The sequence below is a fragment of the Rhynchophorus ferrugineus genome, unplaced genomic scaffold (assembly GCF_030347505.1).
Source record: "Rhynchophorus ferrugineus isolate W39M unplaced genomic scaffold, kcgeb_rfMv2 rfM6, whole genome shotgun sequence".
Taxonomy (NCBI): Eukaryota; Metazoa; Arthropoda; class Insecta; order Coleoptera; family Curculionidae; genus Rhynchophorus; species Rhynchophorus ferrugineus.
In genome coordinates, this window is record NW_027472585.1 from 36,868,150 (window position 1) to 36,894,474 (window position 26,325).

General features: G+C 34.5%; 1 protein-coding gene across 2 annotated transcripts in view; it reads right to left on the reverse strand.

The window, feature by feature from the left end:
• Positions 1-26,325, reverse strand: part of LOC143199054 (tyrosine-protein kinase-like otk) — a 142,036-nt gene that overhangs the window by 112,984 nt on the left and 2,727 nt on the right. For both annotated transcript variants that reach the window (XM_076408786.1, XM_076408785.1), the window contains exons 2-3: positions 23,195-23,338; positions 19,289-19,453 (exon numbers count right to left, since the gene is read on the reverse strand). In XM_076408786.1, the coding sequence (XP_076264901.1) occupies positions 19,289-19,453; positions 23,195-23,338 (309 nt within the window). The remainder of the gene's footprint in view (positions 1-19,288; positions 19,454-23,194; positions 23,339-26,325) is intronic.

A 26,325-nucleotide genomic window follows, 5' to 3' on the forward strand; every position in this document is an offset into this window, starting at 1 on the left:
ATGCATTGTCAACCAAAACACCTTCGGTTTTGGATTTTGGAACTAGACAAGACAAACAGAGGAAGTAATTGATAAATGGTGGAATCGTGAACATTAGGCAAATTAGAAATTAACAGTTTGGTGATTGAATTGGAGTCGGAAAGGGACTGAAGGAAACTTTCAGGATATGTGATAATGCTGTGCAATGCTAGAAATTCCTGAGACAGAGTGATGAGAGTGGAAACAACTGAAGGTATGCACATAATTAATTGAATATAATTGTAGAAAATGGTATTGTAGGGAGTGAAAGATTTGTGTACACAGATATGATTGTAATTGTTCAAAATTAAACACGAGTAATGCTCTAACCTAATAGTTAGAACGTATGAGGAGAGAATGAATTCTAACTGTTTTGTAGATATGGTAAATGCATTAGACAGAATTCAGTGATTAATTTTATGAAGAATGGTGTACACAGATAGTATCAGAAGAAATAAAATGTACAGTGATAGTAAGATAACTTGATAAATAAACACACCATCGAAGGAAACAAGAACTAAACGTAAAAAGGTAAACATGCTCTCGAATGAAAGTAAAATACGTTTCTCAGATATACAATTGTTAATTAGGTGGATTAGGCCTCCAGGGGGAAACCACTACATAAAAAACGCGCCTAGAAACTCTACCTCATGGGTGGTGTGAAAAATAGTCCACTGTAAACAAAACAAACTATTATATAGCTGTGTTGTTAATTGTACTTTTAAGTTCTTCTATAGACTATATTGTACTATTTAAAAAAGTTAAAAAACACATTTTTTGACATTTTGAAACCCACCTAACCCCTTAGACTGACTCGCTCTCCCGATGGACATGAAGAGAAGCCGCCCGTTAATACGATAATAAAAGCGCCGAAAGTTTTTGAAAATTCGTTTGGCGTGCGGACGGATCGCCTCCGACAACACCGTATCGTGCCGATCCGGTTCAGAGACCGTTTTATGACCGTATTAAATTTCGGCCCTGCCGGAGTGCTGGACATATCCACCCCCTCCGCCGTCTCGCCGCCGTCGCGGCCATCCCTTCCCCGCGCTCGCCAACCCGACCGGGATATGATTTAACGGACGAGACCAGTCTGCGAATTTATTTTCTGATTAGCTTCGCCTTAATTAGAAACGTATCGACGGCGTAAGAGGACCGACCCCGTCGGGGAAGGGGGGTGAGATATAGGCGTTGATTTGGCACGAACGATCGGGTCGTTGTTTTAATTACTCACATTTCGTTAATTCGGTTTTCTACAAGGTTAAAAATGTAAATGATGAGGTCGTTAATTGAAATATCATCCCTCATAAAGGTTTTTCCAACGGACCCCTATTAATTGGTCTCAATAAAATTGTCTCGGGCAAATACAACACAGATAAATCAACAAGATAGCAAAAACAACCTGAGTGACATAATATTTACTATTATACAGTAATCCCCACCGACCCATACTCTTGGACGTTCACAAATATTTCCAAATTTCCTGTATTCCTGCCTATAATTTCACTGCCTAATGCCCACGCGTTCTTGTTTATGAGAATAGTGGTTAGATGGTGTTTTTTTGTTAATTTTATTTTTACATTATTCCTGGAGTTGTGTACATAATTGTATTTTACTTTAACAGAGAAAATTAGAAGCAACAAATTAGCAATACGCGTGTAAAGTATGAATTATAGTTAATATATCATAATTTAGTAACACTAATTTTGTAGATTGCTAAGGAACAAACGTTTATCTACGTGAAATAATATGAAAACACTGAGCAATGTGACGTAGTTTCGGTAAGTGCAATATGCGAAAATGACTGCCGAGTAGGGTAATGCTACAAATGAAAAATATGTTTAAATGTTTTAATTGCCAGTGCTCTGGAAATCATATCAAGTATAGTGTATAAACATATTCATCTTGTCTGGTTTCTTTTTATAAGCGAAACAGTCCTACCACAGCTATAACAGAAAAATGTGAGTGGAATTGGTGAATATTACTGTATGCTATTTTTACTATCTTTTGAGTTCGGTTTAGAGTATTTAGATGTGTAATTAGAACCTGCAAACAACCTACCTCAATACAGCAAAGGGATAGTAAAGAGAGTTCCATTTAGTGGGATATATTAACTAATATCTAAGATGGTATGGACTTATAAATCTGTTGCAACAGATGGTGTTACTGTGTATTAAATCGCATCGTATACATTGGTAACCAACTTCATGTTGAAGCCTCACTGACAGGTAAATTGACTCACTCCATCAATGGAGGTCGTTGGCAACGCCGGTGGATTGGTACCATGCGTTTCCCGGCTCTACAAGATCACCACGACGACATCTCCTCCCGTCGACCACATGCGATGTTTTTAGTTCCTATGCACATTCCTTCCAAAAATAGTAGTGAGTGTTCGGACAAACAATCGCATCAACAGCCACACATTCATACCGACCAACCGACCAGACGAACATTCCTACACACTAATGGGTTTGAGCCGAACACTACACGAGCTAAGAGACAACAATGTTAATCTTCAGCCTGACAGCGCTCGACCACATGACGCAAAATCGGTAAAAACATACTTGCTAACACCGGCCGTATTCACCATACTTTGCTCCCTATGATTACTACTTGTTCCGACCTGTGTAAGACTATGAATATACCAAAAAGTGGGTCGATTCGTAGATAGCCTCAAAAGATATAATATTTGGTGATGGAAACCGTAAATTGCGAGTGTTGGAGCGGAGTGTTGGTGACTTTACACAGAACAATAATGAAGGTTAGAACCAGTTAATTTTGAAAAATATCTCAAAAATACTTCCCGATGACATCTTCACCGAAGGAATCTCGACTTTATTGCGTTTTATGTACGATATAGATTTGAAATTTAGTCGAAACAGTCACGAGTATGCCCAAAAAAGGAAGAGAACCGTATTTTTATAACCGAAAAAATCTGACGCAAGGAACATGTAAAAAAGAAAAGGAAAGAACTGGAGATCTTGAAAATATAGGAAAATGTATGGATTAACTGGAACAAAATCCCAATTATCAGTACATAATTCGTATTATACAAGTGAGTATTGAAACCATCATAGAGAAATAGAGATTTAACTTTATAGGAAATTTTGAGGAAATGTTTCGCGACGTCCAACATGTAGATCATTAGTTTCTAAACTATCTTACTACTTCCATCGATCCAGGCCCACAACCAGGGTGTTCGAAGCAAGTGTCATCGACATTTGAACAAACTCCAGAAGGTAATGGTAAAGTTTGTATTAATTCAGCCAGTTCTTCAACCCCCCTTTCTGTTCATTCTTACCCTTAATTACTTGACTCTATAACTTCAGCTCCAAATGTTCCTATAAGAGCAAACAAAGTTTTACGTTGTTGTTTAAAAGTAAAACTTTTGAAAAAAGAAATTAATTGTGATTTTTGTTTACATACAATTAAGAAAAAAGTAGACCCACAAATTGAGACTGATTTTATAGAGGCAAGACAATATCTCATGCCCCAGACTCCAACAAAATGTTTTATTATACTGTCAGTATATCTTGGAGCTATATGTTTTATTTTATTCCGCGATTTTGCCGATAATATAACAACATTTTTGTCAAATGTTAAAAAAGACAGATTTTAGAGACATTACATTATATATTTATATTTATTTATTGCTATAGATTATGTTTATATTTATTTATTTTTACATATTATATTTTTATTTATATTTACTTGAATTTTATTTAATAAATTAATTTCAGAAAAAAATTGTTTTTTATTTAAATTTTATTGATCAATTAAACATGACGTTAAGGCTGTAACGTGCTGAACATTACTAATGAGCCAATGAAATAACTATTTTTTAAATATTTTTCTTACAGGTGTCTATGAAGGAGATTTAAATTGACCAATTAAATTGCTTGAATGGCCAATTATGACGCTCTCTGGATGTTGGGAAAAGCAAAACTTTTCGCCAGAGTCCCCTATTGAGTTACATCTCTATTACTGTATAACCTATATGGACATATGGAATTGAATTATAGAGATATTCAGAGAAAAGTAATATAAATACAATACAAGTTGTCCAAAACAAAGTCCTGAGAAGTATTGTAGGTGTGCCCTGATAACTACAAGATTGATTACTTACACCGAGACCTTCAACACTTGGACAACACTAGAGCAGGACAGAGACTCAAAAGAATCAAACCATAGAAAACAGCAGTGTTAATACATAAACACTAATACACCAGAAACTAAAATAGATAGAAACTCCTAGGTATATACCTAGATTTAAGTTATCGTAAAGACAAATTGCAGGTTAGTCTGTAATGACTTTTCGCGTCACCTCGCGTTTTCCTCGAAACTCTACTTTTGAAGCCGGTGGACATGATTTCTCAAAAAGTTATAAACCGGTCCGTCATAACTCCATCATAAATCCTAATTTCAATTTATTTTCCTTCATTTGAGTACGAGCTTTATACATCTTACGAAACACGTTGAACGAATTATGTTGAAGCATGAACCATGAGTTATCCCGACCACACTGAGAGAACCTTCCTTTGAGAGATCAACAAAGATGAGGTCCCAATGGCTGAATTATCAAAAAAACTCAATATTTCACTATATTTATTTTAAAAAATTAGTAAAGCAAGCTTTTTTGGTCTTTGAATAAAATACTCTTAAAGGAGATTCTCTCGGATGACGATTTATTTGTCAGATGCCGGGTTGAATTTCAAATTTTCGAATTCTTAATGGGAGGCCTCGGCGTCGTTGACTCGAATGAGGTCAAACTGATTCGGAACTTCGACGGGTATTTGCATTTTGACGCCCTCTTTCGCTGTATTCGGTCCTGCTCGGACTCATTACATAATGCAACAGTACTAATCACCGACAAAGTAACTTCTACCACGTCATTGACATTAAAAATGTGAAAACATGCCCTTTTACCTTTGGTTTACTTTGTTTTATACGCAAATATTTAATATTTCGCCGAAATAGAAGGACTAAATCAAAGAAACACGATTAAAATGGATTATTATAATTAAAAACTCAGATATATGATAGCTATCACTAAAAGATACATGTTAGTTACGTGAATGTCAGTGTGAATTACTTTCCCAGACCAGTCACTTTTCATCGCCATTCACAATACAGAAAACTTCTTCTTGCCTTGCAAGCAATGAAATCGCGAAGTTGAAACGGCGATGGGAAAAATGTGAATAATGATTGAGCCGAAGATGCATATGTAACGATTGTGAAACGTCGACTAGAACGCTTTAGTCAATAAACGTAACTTCAATTAGGAAGCCACTAGTTCAAATTTAGAAAAACTTTTTCTGAAACTACTACAGTGACTTAACTGTTCCCACGTTGGCCAAAAAGAGGTTAAGAGTCATCATTTCCAAAATCTCATAATACCTAAGACAGTGCAATAACAGTAATAGTGTGAAGTGATAACAGACAAGTATAGCTGAAATGATATAGATAATACGAGACAAATTAGCATTCAAATAACCCAAATAGATAATTGATAATAATATCCAATAGAAAAATTCTTAAAAAAACATTTGTATTTAAATTGTAAGTGTAATTACTAAGATTTTAGTAGAAAAAAAAAACGCATGATAGCGTAACTGCCATGAGGACGAAACAATGTCAACAATCAACCTTCAACAACAACAATCTTCCTACAGATAGTCTTAGAATTGGAAATCCTGTTGAGTTAAGAGCAATAAACAACAATTTGTCATATTCGAAACTGAAAGGAATGAATAAAATAATGAACACCTAACTTATCCGGCCTGGTTACGCGTGACTGGGAACATTTTCCTTGTCGGATATTACACTGTTGCCTAAGGACAAGCACAAATATTAAACAATCACAAACATAAATTTACGACCATGCCTCAGCAGGATTCGAACCCGCGACTATCGCAACAGTAAGTTTTACGCCGTTACCACTGCGCCAACCAAGCCGTTCCATTTACTCTTGAAATAGCTATAATTTTTCGAGCAATTCGAGTGTCTGAATACTTTCTAAGGGCATATTGACCTATTATTATACCAAAACATCGGCCAACTGCTTCAATGATGTTGGAGAAGAAAATCCACTCCTCACTATGTTCTCTAAAACTCTCCGTAATGGTTCAATTATGTTGTGGCGATTATGCTAGCCAGGGAAGACAGTTGATGATAGTCTGATGCTCCTCTAACCAAGACTGAACCTTTTTGGCTGTGAGTATGGGCTCGTTCTCATTTTGGAATTTGGCAGTGTTTGACAGCAATATGCTATATAACAAGGAGATCACAGTAATCCACGATCACCAGCTGAATACCACGATATTCTTCCCTAACCATAACGAAACCTACCCCATGAAGTCGGCATGAGGCCATTTGTTTGAAACAATGTAATCTATGATTCATCGAACCATACCACATACTTTCAATCACCAGGTATGATGGATTCAAACGGTCTAATAATGCTATGTAATAGTCGCTGTTGATGGTCCTTCCTTTTTCAAGGTAGTCAATGAAAATTATCCCATGCGCAGCCCAAAATACAGATGCCATAACCTTGCCAGCCGACTGTTGCGTTTTCCCACGCTTTAGAGCGGGTTCATCGTGTGCAGTCCACTCGGATGACCGTCGATTGGACTTCGGAGTAAAATGAAGGAGCCACGCAAAAACTCGGGCTTATTACGCTTAATCATCTTCAAACACTGCTCCAAATCATCACCTCGTCGTTGTTTTTGGTCAAAAGTTTTTTTAAATCATTTTTATCTTTACTTTTTATTCATATTTTTTAACAATAATAAAATTTACTTCACTCAAAATGCTATAATTCACAAAATAATGATCCGACAGCTGCCAAATTTATACATGCTTTTGAGGGTTAGGGCGAACTAAAAAACATATGAATTTAATTCTAGTAGCGCCATCTATGTGTCAGGCCGGAGACTTTTCAATTGAGCTGTTATGGTTCACACATTATTTTTTTGTATATCCCTGTACATTAGGTAAGCCCGGATACCTCTTTAGGCACGTTGAGCAGTGAGTTCAGTCCAGTTTTTATAAACTTAAAGTAATTTTCATAATTAACAATTTTTCGTTTTTTATAACAGCTAACAGTATGTGAAATTGAAATGATATTGAAGCACGAAAAAGTATAAATTAAATTCATACAAACGAATAATAATATTAGCAGTAAAATTACGATATTAATATAGCTTCACTAAATTCAACATATTACTGATAAACCAACACTAATTAAGAGAATGCATGAATGTCATTCATTACATCAAATAGCCGCGGGAAACGCCAACCGACGAAAAAAAAAAACGAAAAAACAGCATGAGCCGCCGCCGCGTTGCACCATTCCATTGCCGACTGCTTTATTGACAATTCCCTTTTTTCAATTTCCAATTCGGGATCGCCCATCAGTCAGATATCTAGAATGCACGCTGGAATTTTCCAATTATCGGGAAATTGGACAATTGAAATCGAAAAATAGGCGAAAAAAAGTCTCCTGTATGCGCCATGGCACCAGCAAACGATATATTCCCCCGAAAAAAAAGTTTTCGAAACTATACATGTTATATTTTGCTAAAGTAATACCTGTTTTCCAAGCAATTTATGGATGCCATCCCAAAAAAAAATGTTTCACCTTAGAGTAAAACCACTCATCAGTCATTTTCTAACTTCTTTGGAATTGGCGAAGTGCTGCTTTGCGAGCGCATGTCCTATTGATGCTAAAAGTTGGTAGTCGGGCGGGACAAGGTCTGGAAAGTATGGCGGGTGAAATAATATGTCCCATCCAAGTATTTTCAACGCTTCCTTGACTGGTTTTGCTTTATGATACGGCGCGTTATAGTGCTGTAAAATTCCTTTACGTGTTGTTTATTGTTTGTCAGGTGTTGTCGGTAGTGATCACTGTTAACTGATTTACCAAGTTTCAACAGTTCGAATACACCACGCCACTAGTCCCACCAAACACAGAGCATTCGGTTGCAACCAAAACAATTTGGCTTTGGAGCCGATAAGCCGGCTTCGCCAGGTGATAACCATGATTTTTTGCGCTTAGGGATTTTAAATAAATCCACTTTTCATCACCCGTTACTATTCGATGTAGAAATTACCTCCGATCATGCCTTTGAAGCAGCATTTCGTGGACGATTTCTCGATTATCCAATTACTTGTCATGTTAATTGATGTGGCACCCACACATCTCTTGGATTTTCCACATTGCTTGTCGTTAATCCAATTAGGTCCAATCCGGTCGCTAATCGTTTCTTGGGTCACATTTAACGCTTCTGCCAATTGTTTTTGAGTTTGATTTGGGTCTTCATTCTATAACTCCTTCGGTCTACCAAAAGGTTTTTAGTTTTGCAGATCGAAATCACCACTTTTCAATTTTCCAAGCCACGCCTAACATATTTTTAAGGTTAGAGCATGCTCATCGTCAGTTTCCACCAGCAAACGATGAGGCCAATAACAACAAATATATTGTTATTTACAATCATACTGCGAACAAAACATAAAACTATTTTTATTACGTATACGTCTATGTAAGCATAAATTCGGCACATTAATTTCAAGGTCGCGGCTAGGACGGCAAAGCCAGAACTTTACAAATCAGTTAAATGAATCTAGTACGTCCGAAAATAGTAACTAAAAGTACAAGACAGAAACAGTCGATAGTAACAATAATTTTAACAAAAAATAAATAAGGAACTCACTAAACATTTAAAAAATAATCAAACTTAGTTTTAAAAAAAATATTTTAAAATAAAATATGTACATAAAAATCGTCCTAATAACTAAATAAAAATAAAGAAGAACCTTATTTAACCTATCTACTACACGTATATTATATTCTACTATATACACACAATTTAGCTTAATACCTACCTATCTATCTAATTAAAATATTAATTTAACTACTACTAATAGATCACTTTGAAGTCGGTGCCGAACCCAAATAGTTATATTAATTTAGATTCATTTTCTTAGCAATTTTATTTTTTGTATATGTCACAAAATTATATTATTATTTTTGTATTGTTTGGGCTCGGCACCGACTTCAAACTGATCAATTGGTAGTAGTTAAAATAATATTGTAAATAGATAAATAGGTTTAGATAGGTATTAAGCTAAATTGTGTGTATATATTAGAATATAAAATAAGTAATAACAATGATAAATAATAAATATTAATAAAAATATAATAAAAACTAAGTTAAATTATTTTTTAATTTTCTTACAATTTTTTTTCCTTAGTGTTAGATATTTACTCAATTAATCTAAGGGTCTAATAGTCTCGGTGTTTTGACAAATGTTCTAACTAAGCAGCAACAAAAAATTAACTAAAAGCTAAACGCTTTAACCGTTATACCATAGAAGAAGTTATGTACATTATTTCTACGATGCCATATACGCTATAGTTGTATAGTGCATAGTGCATAGTGCAGGTGTATAGTGCTTAAAAACCAAACTGAATGGCTTTTGCACTAAACGACTTCCGATTTTCTGTCACATCAACTCAGCAATAACGTTATACACAAATATCTCATTATTATAGATAAAAAAATATGTGAAAAAATTGCACGAGCCTTTGAAATTTGAGCATTTCCCTCTATTTCCCTCCTTCCCACCAAGAGATCCTGAATTGGTACCAATGGGACTACCTCGGAAATACACTCTTTCAAATAAAAAAAGAATTTTGAAAATCGACCCACAATTGGAGGAGAAATCGTCGAAGATACATTAAAAAAGTCGGTTAAAAAGTAGTCAAATCAGTCAAACCCAAAATAATGACTGAAACAGTCGATAGTAAAAAGTTGTTAATCACTAAACAGTTGATAGTCGTTTTCAGTCAAAAGTCCTCAACGCTAGTTAAAATCGTTCGTTAAAACGTTTGAGTCTTGCGGTATAGCTCGAGAGCAATACCACCGAGCCAGAAAAGTTGATGATTGAAAATAGTGGTTGTTGGGCCCGGAGGTCGGGGAAACTACTCCCTGTTAACGGCACTGGGTCATAAATGTCAAGAATCAGAAATTACGACGGGGGTCGGGGCCCGCACAAGCCACCGGGGTGGATTTCAGACACGTTAATTTATGCATTTAGCCACCCCTGTTCTTCGAGGTTGCGATCGGGATAATGCGAGGGGGCGCAACCGCCCTCGTTCCGAATTTTTGGCCGGCCGACGCCAGTCGGGGATAAGTTCGGTTTCGAAAAATAAACAGTCGAACAATTGCGGCCGCTCCTATTTCCTTCGGAGCGCGGTCGGTTTTAGACAGCCATTTTTCTCCCCCCAAATAATTGTATTGACTCGTTTAAATAAATAATACTTGGAATTATTTTTTTTTAATTGAATATTTTTTTATGATATATTTGACAATATTTATTAGGTGCTTGCATGTATTCTGGTCACTTTTTCACTTAACACGTTCGCTGCCAATTACGCTCCAGCGTATTGTATGTGCGGTGATCTTTCTAAGCCTTGTTTTTAGTTCGTCAGTAGCAGTGTGTCCTTACAGTTGTATCGTCATTATATGAAGACTATAGGTGAGTGATTTACGCGCTTGGTTACAATTTTTCCTTTTTGATTCATAGGAATTACAGAATTGCATATGACGGGAAAAAAATATCGATATGTGATGGCCCTCTCGTCCTAAAAGTGAAAAAATAGATATGAAACGTGCCCTAACTTTACAATAAATATTCAGGCAATCGTATTCCAATTTATGACTTTCGTTAGTCTGTCCTAAAAAGGTTACTAAAGGCTCCGTCCAAACCTACTTCCAGAGCGGTTATCAACGAACATGGTTTGAAAATACGAGAGGAGAAGAAAGCAGGAAAGATAATGAGAAAGGAATATAAAAATTGTTATTTACAAAAAAAATAAAAGGCACTATTTATGTATGCAGTACATATTCTGGATATCCTGGTTACTGTTGAGTGACCTCTTATGATTTATCTGAATACGGTTCTTATTTATTTTGTGAGTTTTAGTGAAAAGCTTGTATTAGCTTGTGGTCATTCATTTATTTTTATTGAATTCTCAATTGACTAGAATAGAATTTTGTTTGTTTGTAGCCATATTTACTCAGTAATATTTTTCTCGTTTTTCGCTCGCTCAATATTTTTTGCGTAATGCGTAATGCGTAAGGCGAGTTATATAATATTTGACCTCAGTGCCTATCACACTCTGACGCGTGACACAAAAAAATACATTTTTATCAAAGAATATTAAAAGACTGGATACACGTTAAAAAACGCTATTAGGAATATTTTGTTGTAATAAAAAAAAACGTAGTCGGCTTCTAGGGAAGTATTTGATTTAGTTCGGCAGCGAACGTGTTAAAAAGGCAATTATTGAGAAAAATCAACTGAAAACGACTATCGACTGTTTAGTAATTGATTACTTTTTACTATCGACTGATTCATCGATATTTTCGGTCCGACTGATATTACCACTTTTTACTATCGACTACAGTCGTGTAATTTTCAGTTTTCATTCGACTAATTTTTACCGTTCTGGCTTTGCCCTCCTCCCACAATCTTCAAAATAATTTATGCTTATACAGATTTATATGTAAAATATATGGTTTTATGTTTCATTCGTAGTATGATTGCAAATAACAATATACTGTATATTAATATAGCAGTATTTTGGAACTCTATATTTAAAGATTGTTTATTATTTTAAGTAAAAAGAACAAAGTTTTGATTGATGAACCGAAAAATAATTTTGATTACATTAATGTTATCTTGGCAACTATTGGGTCCTTTTTGATCGACTTTTTTGTGTCCAACTGGTGATTGTGCTATTGTTGGGTACTCTTTAGAATTATTACTTGCACATACTAATTTTCTTGTATAGTATTTTTACTTAATGTTATTCAATATTATACCACATTTCATACTTAATGTGTTTGGATTATTTACTCACATCAATTCTATAAAAATGGTATTATCCAAAGTAAATCCAAATAAAATCGAACATTGGAATGCGGAAAAAAAGGGCAGAAAACGGTAAGGACGTCAATGTTTCGTAGCTCGTCTGATTGGTAAGAATTTCACTTTTAATTTTAAAATAAATTTATTTGTAATAAACGCTCTATAGTATATTATTATTACAACTATAATTCAAGACTGAACCTTCAGAGTTTTGATCTCGTCCTACCTGAAATCAGTAAATCCGTAAAAACACAGACTTCGCTTTCGCTTTCACGGCCGTCTACGGACCTGATTTACCATCCAGACGTATCAACAAAAACAAAGGACCGTCAGACGAGACGTCAGACATTCGAGCATCGAAAAATGCGAGCGTTTCAAAATCGACGAAATCGCCGCGGTCTGCGTTTTTTCCCTGCATCGTATAGAGGAGGCAGAAGGCGGTCTCGACATGCGACAACGTTGAATAAATCTCGTTCGGTTTCCCCAGTTGGAAAAAGCGAATCTAAGGGGCTTTCGATATATTTCGGGACAAAATTTATCGTTGTTAGTCGCAGCCTGTTTATCACACTACCGTTGAAATGCTAATTTTTGTATGAATATAAAACATTAATACTGATTTACGATCTAGATTTCGGTCCAGAGAACCGTGTGATGTAACACTTTCGTACGAAATTATATAAAATGAAATGATGGGACACATTGAACTACATTTAATATACACTCTGCGACAAAATTTTAACACATAACTCTTAAGTGTATATATGCGCTACCAATAAATAAATTGCAATAAAACAAAATACGGCCAAATCAAGCAACCAGGAATAGCCGTCAGGTCGCTGAAACAAAATATATAAACACCTATTTTAGGCTTTCGCTGACGCGCTACCAGCTTATGCGGTAGATTATTCGTCGTTTCTATTGTACGTAAACGAACTACGGACGCGTAATTTTAAAAATTAAAATCTGGCAAAGTTGTACCGGAAAATGTCGGCAGGCAATTTTATGTTGGAAGACAAATCTTAAATGGGAGTGACCATTATTAACACGTTCGCTGCCAATAACGCGCTAGCGCGTAATGGAAAACTTTCATTGGACGCCAAATGGTATTTCTAAGCCTTGTTTTTAGTTCGTCAGTAGCAGTGTGCCCTTACAGTTGTATCGTTATTATATGAAAAATATAGGTGAGTCATTTCCGCGCTTGGTTACAATTTTTCGTTTTTGATTCATATGAATTACAGAATTGCGTATGACGGGAAAAAAATATCGATATGTGATAGTACTCTAGTCCTAAAAGTGAAAAATAGATATGAAACGTGCCCTAACTTTACAATAAATATTCAGGCAATCGTATTACAATTTACGACTTTTGTTTGTCTGACATAAAAAGGTTACTACTAAAGCCTCCGTCCAAACCTACTTCGAGAGCGGTTATCAGTGAATATGTTTTGAAAATACGAGAGGAGAAGAAAGCAGGAAAGGTAATGAGAAAGCAATATAAAAATTGCTATTTACAAAAAAAATAAAAGGCACTATACGAGAGGAGAAGAAAGCAGGAAACGTAATGAGAAAACAAAGAAAAATTGTTATTAACAAAAAAAAAGACAAAATCCTGGTTACTGTTTACTTTTATCTTATTTTAGTAGTTGATTCATTCCCATTATATATATATATATATATATATATATATATAATTTTGTTATCGTATATTAATTTATATCTTCTAATCAACAACCTATTTCTATTCTGTCCATTTTAATTCACCACGCGCTCGTGCGTTATACAACCATCGGCAATAAAATCTGACCTCAGTGCCGATCACGCCCTGGCGCGTGACACAAAAAAATATTGTTAAAAAGGGTTATTAGGAATATTTTATTGTTGTAATCAGAAAAACATAGTCGGCTTCTAGGATTTTAATTCTAGATATTTGATCCCAGATCGGCAAACAAAGTTATTTAATTTTAAACAGTGTAATTTAAGGTTTTGTGTTATTTTCGGTTATTCCCGTATCGTTAGAAATATTAAAAAGTTATGGCAAGTTGGGATAAAAAACGATTAAGAACAGTATCTAGATCTAGAATAGTATAGTCTTGTATGAATGTGTCCGCTTTATCGGAAGATATCTACAGTTATGAAAGAAAACACCCCACATGCGAAAATTTCATCCCAACGTAGATTAACAAAATTCGAAAATAACAAGAGTTGTCTGTCATTGTTTACAAGATATTTTCAATTTCGAAATCAGCTTTTGATTCCATTTAATCTCTGGTGGTAACACAGAACACCTAAGAGAAATTATGTTTGCTTAAGGTCTTCATTATTCTATATTTATGTTTATAACAAGTAAAGAAAGATAATGTATACTTATATTTGAGGCTCTGAAGTTCTGAAAATAATCTTACTTATGATACTTTGTTATAATGTTCAGCGGTATAGTAACTTAACAATCAAGTATTGACTTGATTTGATTATTGAAACTCAATGGAAATAACATTTAATTAATTGTAATTCAAAAAAGGTTAGTGAATGTTAGTTCTTGAGATAGGTGATAATGTTATATATAAAATACATTTCTGCTTTTATATTAAAAATACTGTGAGAGCAAATTTTAGTAATATAAGTAAAAAAAAATCTAGTTCAGTTAAAAAATGTGCCTAATGAACGAACAATTATACCTGAATGAAATTATTACACGAAGAAATCATCATTTTTATGACATTTCCATCGATATAACGTGGAAGGATGTCATCAGGGACGCCAACCGAACGTTATACAAGCAATTCCGCCTAATCCAATGACGTCTCGGCCGTTCCGCGCGACAAAAAGCACGACACATCCGCGGCTTTTCCACCGAAACGGCAGTAAAACCTAAACAAAGACGAAATTTTATTGTTGGAACTGCACCGTCGTCGGTACCGACGCTCCTTTGAAACGTGATAGGCCTTCTGAGATGTGTTTGGATTTATTACTAAAACCCCACACGTGCGCACCGGGCTACTGTCTTCGCTTTATGGCGCATTTAGTCTCGGAATAGTAATTAAACGTATATATAAGAAAGTTCTCTTAATTAAAAAGCAGCAGACTACAAAAAGCTTCCTCTAGACGTATATAAAGAGTCGAGATAAAAAAGGCGCCGGATTTTATAAGGGAAACTGTCATTAAAATTACACCGACCGCTGAAAAGCATTAAATGCAGAGTATTACAAGAATTTTGTATATCCAAATTATATATTAAAATTATTTTTTCATTATTTTTATTAAGATATCCAGCTGTATCCTATAAATTTTTCAGGATTCAAGAGTATTCAATTGTGGTTAGCTCTTGCTAGACTTTTTATAACAAGTGTCTTCCAATTTTATACAAATAGAAGAGAACTTTGATCTCAACTCTCATCATTCAGCCATTGTGTTACTCTCTAAGCGGAAATAATATAAAAACGATACCAAGCCGCATCCTTACTAACAAAACTACTGAACAACCCGTCTGTTTCAACCTGAAAACCCGTCTTAAAACATTAGAGCAATTGGAGGAAGAAGCTGAAAGCCTTATGAATTTGGAGTACACACATAACTAAAGGTACAAATTACCCAGCGGAAGTTCGAGAACTAGTTAATGAAAAAAGAGAAGTCGGAAGAAGTTGGCAACAAACTAGGGGTCCTACAGATAAGATAATACTAAATAATAAAACTCAAACGCTTAGGTGAGAAATCCAAAAACTAAAGGAAGATTCAATAAACACCTATATTCAAGGACTACCGGCATATAAAGAGGCCGATTACTCACTTTAGAGAGAAATCTAGAGAACTAAGAGGCATATAACATCTATACCACATATAGTCAAAACGGACCATGGGCCAGAGACAATAAACAAATAGCAAAGCTCTGAACATCTAGTCGAATTCTAGACTTCCAACCGTGAACAGAAAAACCTTGTCATAACTAGTAGTGGTAACTTGAAGTCACAAGTAACAATCTCAGTAACCCCAAGAGAACTAACCAATGAGATAAGAATAAAGCCGAACCGAAAAAGTCACCAGTATCACTGGTCATATCCTAAAATAACTGCCTAGACCAGCCATAGTAAAGCTTACTAATATTTTTAACGCAGTTTTTTAGAGTTAAATATGTGCCTGCATATTGGAAAGTGGAGGAACTAATTATGATACCAAAGCCTGGTAACCTAATGATGTCAAATCGTATAGACATATTTCTCTACTTACATTTGTGCTGAAACTTTTCGGGTAAATATTACTCCAGAGAATAAGTCCAATATTAAAACAAAACAACCTAATTTCGGACTATCCGTTTAGATTCCGAAAAAAATAGTTAATAATCGACAAGGTCGGACATCATTGAGCCTTCTTTGGAAATCAAATATACTCTGCAAGTTTCCTAGGCGTAGCACAAGCCTTCGATAAAGTTTGGCACAAGACTGATATATAAATTAAACAAAATACTGTCAAAGCAATACGTAGAGATATTAACATCATATATATCCAATAGACTCTTCAGAATTAAACAAGAAGAATATTCTGAACTAAAAGAAATATAAGCAGGAGTGCCTCAAGGCAGCAGCATTCTGGGCCCTATCCTCTATCTGCCTTATACTAGTGACATACTAAAACTCGGTAGCTACATTTGTGGATGATACTGCAACAATGGAGAATAAAATTAAATGAGCTATGTTCCTAATAATTTTACCAACAAGAAACTAAACAACCCGCCAGTCTTGTAATTGACACTAGATGACAAATTAATATGGTTCCTTATTCTATATATTTTTTCAATTACAACCGTATACGGTGTACCTATAATCAATAGTCAAATGTTTGTTTCTAAATCCAAACTGGTGAGCCCGAATGAATTGCTTTTCTTCGATGATTAGTTTGAGATATTTTAAGAATAACTTCTCGAATAATTTAGATATAATTTTGAGTGAAGCAACTTTTGATATTGTGAAAAAAATGGATAAAAAAGAATTTCGCGTGTTGATAAAATAATGCTTTTTGAAGGGAAAAAATACAATTGAAGCAAAAACCATCAAGGATTCGTATGCTAAATTTAGACGTGATGAAATGAGCACCGAAGACGGTGAACGCAGTAGACGCCCAAAAGAGGTTGTTACCGACGAAAAGATTAAAAAAAACACAAAATGATTTTGAATGACCGTAAATTGAAATTGAATTAAATAGCAGACACTCTAAAAATATCAACTGAACGTGTACATCATATCATTCACGAATATTTGGGTATGAGGAAGCTCTGTGCAAAGTGGGTGCCGCGCGAACTCACTTTTGACCAAAAACAACGACGAGTTGATGATTCGGAGCAGTGTTTGAAGATGATCAAGCATAATAAATCCAAGTTTTTGCGTCGATATGTGACAATGGGTGAAACATGGCTCCGTCATCTCACTCCGAACCCCAATCGACAGTCATCCGAGTGGACTGCACACGATGAACCCCTCCAAAGCGTAGGAAAACGCAACAGTCGGCTGGCAAGGTTATGGCGTCTGTATTTTGGGATGGGCATGGAATAATTTTCATTGACTACCTTGAAAAAGGAAGGACCATCAACAGCGACTATTACATAGCGTTATTAGACCGTTTGAAGGACGAAATCGCTGTTACATTTGAAGAAAAAGAAAGTGCTGCTTCACCAAGACAAACGATGGCAAAATCCATCCATCCACCGTATTCTCCAGATCTCGCCCCCAGCGACTGTTTCCTGTTCTCAGATCTCAAAAGAATGCTCGCTGGGAAGAAATTTTCGTCGAATGAAGCATAGGACATATCGTACTACAAAAATGGTATCGAAAAGTTAGAGGGTCGCTATAACGAGTGGGTGAGAATTACGTTGAATAAAAAAAAACTAACTTTGCCAAGAAAATGTATTTTACTATGGTAGGCCGGGGACTTTTCAATTGACTTGTTATATATGATATAATATATAGCAGAAGTAATTTAAGTCCTCCTAAGTCCAGAAAAGGAAGTTTTCAATAAAGAATAAGATTTCTTCATAATATTCTGTGTTTAGCACTCCTTAATATGATGCGTTTCAAAACTTCTAGCCTGAACCAATTTTCAAAATACTTTTCTACACCAATTAAGGCACTATAAACAAGCATATTAAATAAAACTGCTTCGTGAAATATCAAAAATATTGAATCATGATATTAAAAAAAGCTTTTTATGAATGCTCAAGGAGCTTACTTGTCGACCTGTGTAAATTAGCATTACTATTACAAAGAGGATTTAAACCCTACTTAGCAACAATAAAACGTTCGGATATAGGACAGAACAAAACAGAACAATTTATACATACACAAAATTAAGTAAAATCAACACAAAGCTGTAAATACACAGTTAAAATTAAATTTTAGGCTACAAGCCAATCTCCTTTAGAAATTTAATTTAATTAAATAAGACATTTTTTAAGTTAAGGGGGAATATATTTTCTAGAGAAGCAGGTAGGTTAAGGAGTCTTGTAGGAAATAGGGACACACAAGTGGAGAGGATTTAGGAAACTGATAGGGGGATTCCACAATGGCGCATAATGGTTTATCGGAAGAAATATGTGAAGTGGCTGTGTCCAATCATCAGTCTATTTAATTTGATTTCAAGATTTCGTCTACAGAATATTCCTAGGACTGGTGCTTTAGAGTATATAATATTCAATCGTTATCAATGATGAATAAATTGACAATTTTGCAGCATTAGTTCACTAATATCATCAATATTTGATGTTTAAGTGAACCACTGCAAGAACTGAGATTCTGATTTTCTCATTCTGACTTTGATCCTTCGCCATTAAAAATTTAATTAAAGATCCTTTCCTTTTGACAAGTAAATCCAAGTCGAATATAATAAAAAATAACAAACAATTAACGCTAAACAACGTTAAAACACCATGAGTATGAATATCACCAAAAACGTTATATTTAAAAAAATGGTTGCAAATAACAGTACTAGTCTAACTTAATCAATGAAATATAAAATGAAATTCTCGTATTATTAGAAACTCTGTTTTACCGTGTTTAAATTGTCACAGAATTATCCAATAATTTGGAATAAATCTCGGTAAATATTATATTAAAAATATTTTTTGTATAATATTAAACAATTTTGATAAATTTTAATAGCTCCAACGTTTATTTATTATCTATTTTAAATTTTATTTTATTAATTACACGTTATGTTGCCGAATTAGTTCTCCGAATTTAGAATAATGATATTAAAATTAAAACAGTTGATTTTCTTTCAAGTAATAATAGAATTTGTAGCATATATTGCTTAATATGGATTAATGAAAAATATCGTGAAAACTAGTACTTACATTCTATAAGCAGAGAAGCTGGTGAACTGGTGATAGCAGCATTATTTTGGGTGATATCTTCAGCGATACAAGTGAATTCGCCCGTGTCACGTTCACGGTCAACCCTCGTGATGTGAAGGTTACTGCCTTTCATAAACCTTCTCGTCGTATTCACCACCTTGGAGCCTGGAACAAATTGTTTTAATAATAAACATAAAAATTACAGAAAATTACAAGTACTGGCAAATATTTAGAAGGAACTTTGGTAATGAGAAACACTTGAAAGCCTTCAACAGAACATTATCCCATTCTGGTATCCAAAATATCCAATGGAGACGCAAATCATATGTTGGAGAAGGAAATCTACTCCTAACTCTGTGCTCTAAAACTCTCCTCAACGGTTCAATTATGTTGACGCAAAAACTCGGGTTTATTACGCTTGATCATCTTCAAACACTGCTCTGAATCATCAACTCGTCGTTGTTTTTGGTCAAAAGTGAGCTCGCGCGGCACCCAGTTTGCACAGAGCTTTCTCATACCCAAATATTCGTGAATGGTATGATGTACACGTTCAGGTGATATCTTTAGAGTGTCTGCTATTTCATTCAATTTCAATTTATGGTCTTCAAAATCATTTTGTCGATTTTTTTAATGTTTTCGTAGGTAATAACCTCTTTTGGGCGTCCAATGCGTTTACCGTCTTCGGTGCTTATTTCACCACGTCTAAACTTAGCATACCAATCCTTGATGGTTGATTTTGCTTCAACTGTATTTTTCCTTTCAAAAAGCAATATTTTATCAACACGCGAAATTCCTTTTTATCAATTTTTTTTCACAATAACAAAAGTTGCTTCACTCAAAATGCTATAATTCACACACTAATGATCCGACAGCTGTCAAATTTAGACACGCATCTTTTGAGGGTTAAGGCTAAGTAAAAAACGCATGGATTTAATACCAGTAGCGCCATCTATGCGTCAGGCCGGGGACTTTTCAATTCACCTGTTATGAATAAGAGCTGAATACTACGATATAACCGTCCATCTTGACTGTAGGAAGCAGGTAGTATCTCCATACATAAACTCGGCCTGTAACTGTAGTGTAAATGATGATTGATCAAACTGTATCACATTCTTCCAGGTTTTCTGGTGTTCATATTATTTTCTCTATGCCTTGTGCGATAAATTATTAGTATTTAATTAGGCAGTTTGCAAATGCGGGTTAATTCTTGGACTCGAACAGATGAAAACGATTCTTAAAATGTTATTTGAATGATCCGATATTTGAAGGTATGAAATAATGAATAAGAATGATAAAATGAAAGATATTTGAAAATCTGAATTCACGGCATCCTAAATCTGTTCGGATTGGTTCTAGATTTCGAATTCCCGTATTGTGGCAACACTGCACTCTCATAACGACTGTAATCAGGCGATGATATTGCATTAAACATCATTTGGAATTTGTTTTTGTGCTTTGGAACGTGTGAAAACGCAGAGGCAACTTTGATAACGTGGAAAAATTATGGAAAATACATTCAAAGATGTGTATTAATATACACTGACAGGCCATCGGTGCCGAAATTGTTTTGTAACGCGTGCAGAATAAAACCGTACTAACGGTGACTTGATGAAAATGTATACTTTTTATTTTCTGTGCCAACGTTACGAAGAGAACAGAAAAACCATGTAGATAATTGCTACTTTTGCTCCATGAATATCGTCGGTATAAATGCAAATATAGCACAATATAAATATCTCAATATATCATCACTGTCGAAACCAATTCAGCAAATAGACAGTGATTCGATAATAATTTGTTCAGGCATAAGTGCAAAAAAATCCCTAAGAACTTTTTCATCGCCGGCGAGCAATGAAAGCGATTTCGTTACGGAAGAAAAGCATTTAATTTATTAAAGAATATTTGCCGGATCTGATATTCAAAAACCTATGATTGACGCAAAGTTTATAAAATGTTTAACATCTAATGAAGCAGCAGCATGGACATTGTTTCAAAATGTTGTTTACAAATTACTCGATAAGCACAAATCACAGGATTACAAGCACGTAATAGAAAATTTGTTGTAAAATTACCACAAGATTAGAGCTCCAACGTCTCTCAAAATACCTTTTCTGCATTCATATCTTGATTTTTTCCCATAAGACTTAGGCTAAGAGCAAGGAGAGAAACTACACCAAGATATAGCGAAAATCGAAAGGTGATACCAAGGATTTTATGACGAAGGCATGATGAGCGGTTACTGTTGGACCGTAATGAGTGAGGCAAGTCCCAAGCAGTACAAAAGGGTCAGTTCAATATCTGTTAATTTCTGATTTATATTTTGAAAGCAATAAATGGCCGTTAATGGTACAAAATAGTAAAATAATTAATTTATTGAGCATTTTGAAAACTAGAAGCTATTTCGAAAAACGGGCTGCTTATTTGGATCTTTCCCCCTAATCTACAAGGCATACCGGAAAGTTATTACTGTTTTTTCGTCAAAATAAAACTACATCGTTTTCAAAAAAGTATTGGCCAATTTATGGACTTCATCGTAAAAAATTATTTAACGAACCATTTTCTAATTTCTTCGAAATTAGAGAAGTGCTGGACGTGACAACGTCTGGGGAATACAGTAGACACAATATAACTTAATAACTTATCTGTATACTTCCTTGACCGGTTTTGCCTTATAAGACGCACATTACCGTGCAATAAAATCACTTTACCGCGTCTTCGGACCTATTCTGGACGTTTTTCGGTCAATGCATGTATCAAATTCATCATTGGTTCTCGGTAGAGATAACTATTAACTGTTTCACTAGGTTTTAACAGTTCATAATACACCATGCCACTCTGGTCCCACCAAACACAGAGCACTTTCTTGCAACCAAAACGATTTGGCCTTAGAGTTGATCGGACGCCTTCGCCAGTTGATAACCGTGATTTATGGCTCTTAGGATTTCTTAGGGGACAATTTCTCGGCTTTCCATTTGCCTGTCATTTAATTGATGTGCACATATAACGCTTCTGCCAATTGTTTTTGAGTTTGGGTTGGATTTACATTCAATAACTCTTGCAGTTTCGCATCTTCAAACTTTTTCGGTCTACCGAGAACGTTCTTTGTCTGGCACATCGAAATCGCTACTTTTGAATTCCCAAAACCACAAAGAAACGAAAAAAGACATACGATAACTCGCATTGGTTGTTTTTTTTAGTAAATAAGAGAACTAATGCGTATCGCAAATGCAGGTTTTCAGTCACGAAACTTAACATTTTCAAAGACGCATAAATCTATGACAATGTTACTTTCGTAAAATAACTAACATGTATGACTTTGAAGCGTGATATCAGTAGGATGAATAAAATGACATATGCGTCAAATCATAACATTGTATACTTAAGCCTAGCGACATCTGTTAGAAAAACCGATCATGCTCGGTCGGCTTTTGGTTGACCAGATCCAAAATTGTGTATACTTCTTTGGGGATATTTGTGAATGGAGGTTACACGAAATGCTACACAGTTATGGTTACATTATGTGACCGTTATTTATTGACGATATAAAATATTAAGAAAATACAAACTGATAAAAGGGAACCGCGCTGGTTTTATCTTAAGATGAGACTTGGGCAGTCGATGGTGAACTGAATGATGGTCAGCGACTGAATCATTCAATCTACCATTCATTAATATCCGAGATTAATTTCTGCGGGTTGCCAGATCTTTTAAGTGTTTGCTAGTCTACGCTGCTGGCACCCCGCATGTATTCAACCTGTGGGATAATACTTTCTGGCTGGTATTCTAAGATGTAATATTGGACATGCCTCAAGGTCGCTCCACTTGCGTTATCATTTAGTTAAAATAATGTATTTTTAAAGTGGTGTCAACATTTCTTAACACCGAATCATAAAATATAACACTCACCGTTCAGTTCCCAATAGTAGATGATGCCATTTCCAGGTGTCACCTCGCACGGTAGGGTCACCGAAGCTCCGACGTTCACCGACACCTCCTCGGGGCTCCGCGAGAAGTACGGTTCCTCCGCGGTCGAACAGAACGCGAACAACGCTGAAACAGAAGAACGTGAAAAACAAACACGTTAGATAACCCATGGCGAAACGTGCCCAGATAACTGGAAAAATATCAAAAATATAAATCAAATAAATTGGCCCCGTTGTCTAGCCGGGATTTCTCTTTGCTGCGAGGAAACGGTGACGTATTGTGGCGTATCTGGTAATTTCAGCACGTCCCCGTTATAAAGGTAACTATAGTTTGACTCCGGCTTTATCCCGTCCTGATATGGATGAAATAAGAGGGCAGGAAAAAGTAATAAACAACAACAACGGAAAAACAAAGAACAACAGGAAATATATGATTGATAATAACTTATCTGAATACAAAAATAGTTCATTTCTTTTGCGTTCTCGTACTGATATTATAGTTATTGAATTATTACTGACAATGGAAACTCAATGATTTGAACTCTGTTTGCCTTAAGCGCCTTTTTTTTGGAAAAGCATATTCTATTGAATGTTTATTTGTCATCAAGATGTTTAACGTATTGCCTGACGCAATTTGTAAATTCGTTTTAGACAATATTTTCCTTCACATTTTATTCTAGTTAAAAAGAAAAAATACTATCTGATTAGTTCGAACACGTAAATGAAAGAGCCTGTCAAAGTTGTCCAGTTGTCAGACGTAAGACTGATTCTAAAACGAATTTACAAATTGCGTCAGGCAATACACTAAATATCTTGATGACGGATATACAAATAAACTTTAAATAGACTATATATAGATATAAGCTATATTAATATATAATTACCTGTCAATCAATTATATCTCTTCCAAAACCAATATGTTATATACGTTACAGCTAAAAATATTGGTAAACCTATATTTTATAGTTTTCGTATAATAAAAACATTTTGAATACTTGATTTGATTTAACTTTACTCGAAAAATAAAAGAATTTTCAAACTAAATTTAGAAACAGACTTAGTTATTTCCATATGAACAATAATGTAAATTCAGGATATTGTAACATTTCAGATATACACACACAACTGATATAACATCAGAACAGACATAAAATAACTTTTAGTAGTTATCTAGATAAAAAATAGGTTATTGGTTCGAATAAAATGTCGATATAGCAAAATCGAAAATATCAGTCAAAAATATCGACATATTTTCCTAATAAAAATCTCTAAGAAAGGTTTTTTTTCAGGTTACCAATGTAGTATAATCCTTTAATTATTTAACGAAAAACTGACGAGTTTTAGAGAGCTTAGCTGTAGCTTGAATCGATACCAAACTTGACAGTTAGTTGAATTTGTGTAGGCTATTTGAAGCGGTAATCGCAGTAGGGACAAAGGCAAGAAAGACAAAGGAAGGATCCGTAGTTCCAACGCCTGATTCGTTATCTATATAACATATATTAAATCCGATTCGCAACTTATTAGGTTTGATACTTAATCGGGGAGGATTTTCAATAGCTGGTATTAGTAATGCTTAGTGATGTTTAAATACTTTAAAATATATTTTTATACTTTAAACGAAACTAGAGATGAGAAAATGTGAATAAATAACTTCCATAAATAACTAATCGAATACCGTATACAAACTGCATTATGCAACTTTACAGGAATGATATTTTGGTGATAAATATTTGGGGAAAAAGAGATATTTAACTTATATTCTTATTTTTCAACATTTATTTCCTTATTTTTAACCGACTTCCATCAAGAAGGAGGTTCTGTGTTCCGCTGTATATATGTATTTTTAATGTATGTTCGCTTATTTCTCCGTCAATTATGGACCGATTTTCAGAATTCTTTTTTTATTCGAAAGAGCGCACTTCCGAGGTGGTCCCATTGGAACCAAGTTAGGATCTGATGGGGGGAAATCATAGGCATGTACAAAGTTTTCACATATTTTTTTATCTAAAATAATCAGATATTTGTGTATAATGTAATTGCTCAACTGATGTGATGAAAAATCAGAAATAGTTCAGTCAGCTTTTTAAGCACTAACCATATCATATTAGCACTTTTTGAAACATTGTAAGCAAATATTTCTATGGTGTAACGGTTAGAACATTAAGTCCACACGCGTAGGTCGCGTGTTCGATTCCCAACGGGGGTAGCAATCTTTTTTGTTATAGTTTAATTAGAACATTTCTCAAATCACCTAAACTAGGTAGCGACCCCGGGGCCTGAAGCGTTCCTCATTTTTCAATCATCGTTTCTTTATTCCTATTCTTCCTCATACGAGCTGCACTTTACTTGGGCTATTCATTGTAATACTTAATAAAATAACTGGGTAATTTATTGAGTAAATATCTAACACTAAAAAGAGAAAAATAAAATATTTTTAACAAAATAAGTAGTTAAAATAATATTGTAAATAGATAAATAAGTTTAGGTAGGTATTAAGCTAAATTGTGTGTATATAGTAGAATACAAAATACGTGTAGTAGATAGGTTAAATAAGTTTTTTGTTTATTTTTATTTAGTTAATACAACGATTATTATGTACATATTTTATTTTAAAACTTTTTTTTGTGATAACAATCAGTTTGTTTTTTTTTTTTACTTTTTTGCGAGTTCCTTATTTATTTTTTGAAGTCGATTCAATTTTTTTGTTAAAAATATTTTATTGAACCCTAAGAAATTTTTGAAAATATCGCAAGATTTATTTTAATAAATCTTCTGCCGAAGCCCATCAAACCCTTTTAGAAATATATGATGATGATGCTGCTGCGTCATATTCTAACTGCTGGCTTTCGTTTCAACGAAGTAAATGTGGTGTATTTTTATTTTAATGACAAAAAACTACCTGAATGATAAAAACACTCGAAGACAATGAACTCCAAGACTTATTACATGAAAACCCAGCTCAATCAATATCCCAAACGTTGAGATATTTTGCTAATAAAATGAATAAAAGTTGTTTTTATAATTATTCTGAGCAAATTACTGATAAAATATCGAGTACAACAATTAAATCACTAATATTTATATCCTATGTAAAAAATAAAATAAACAAACACG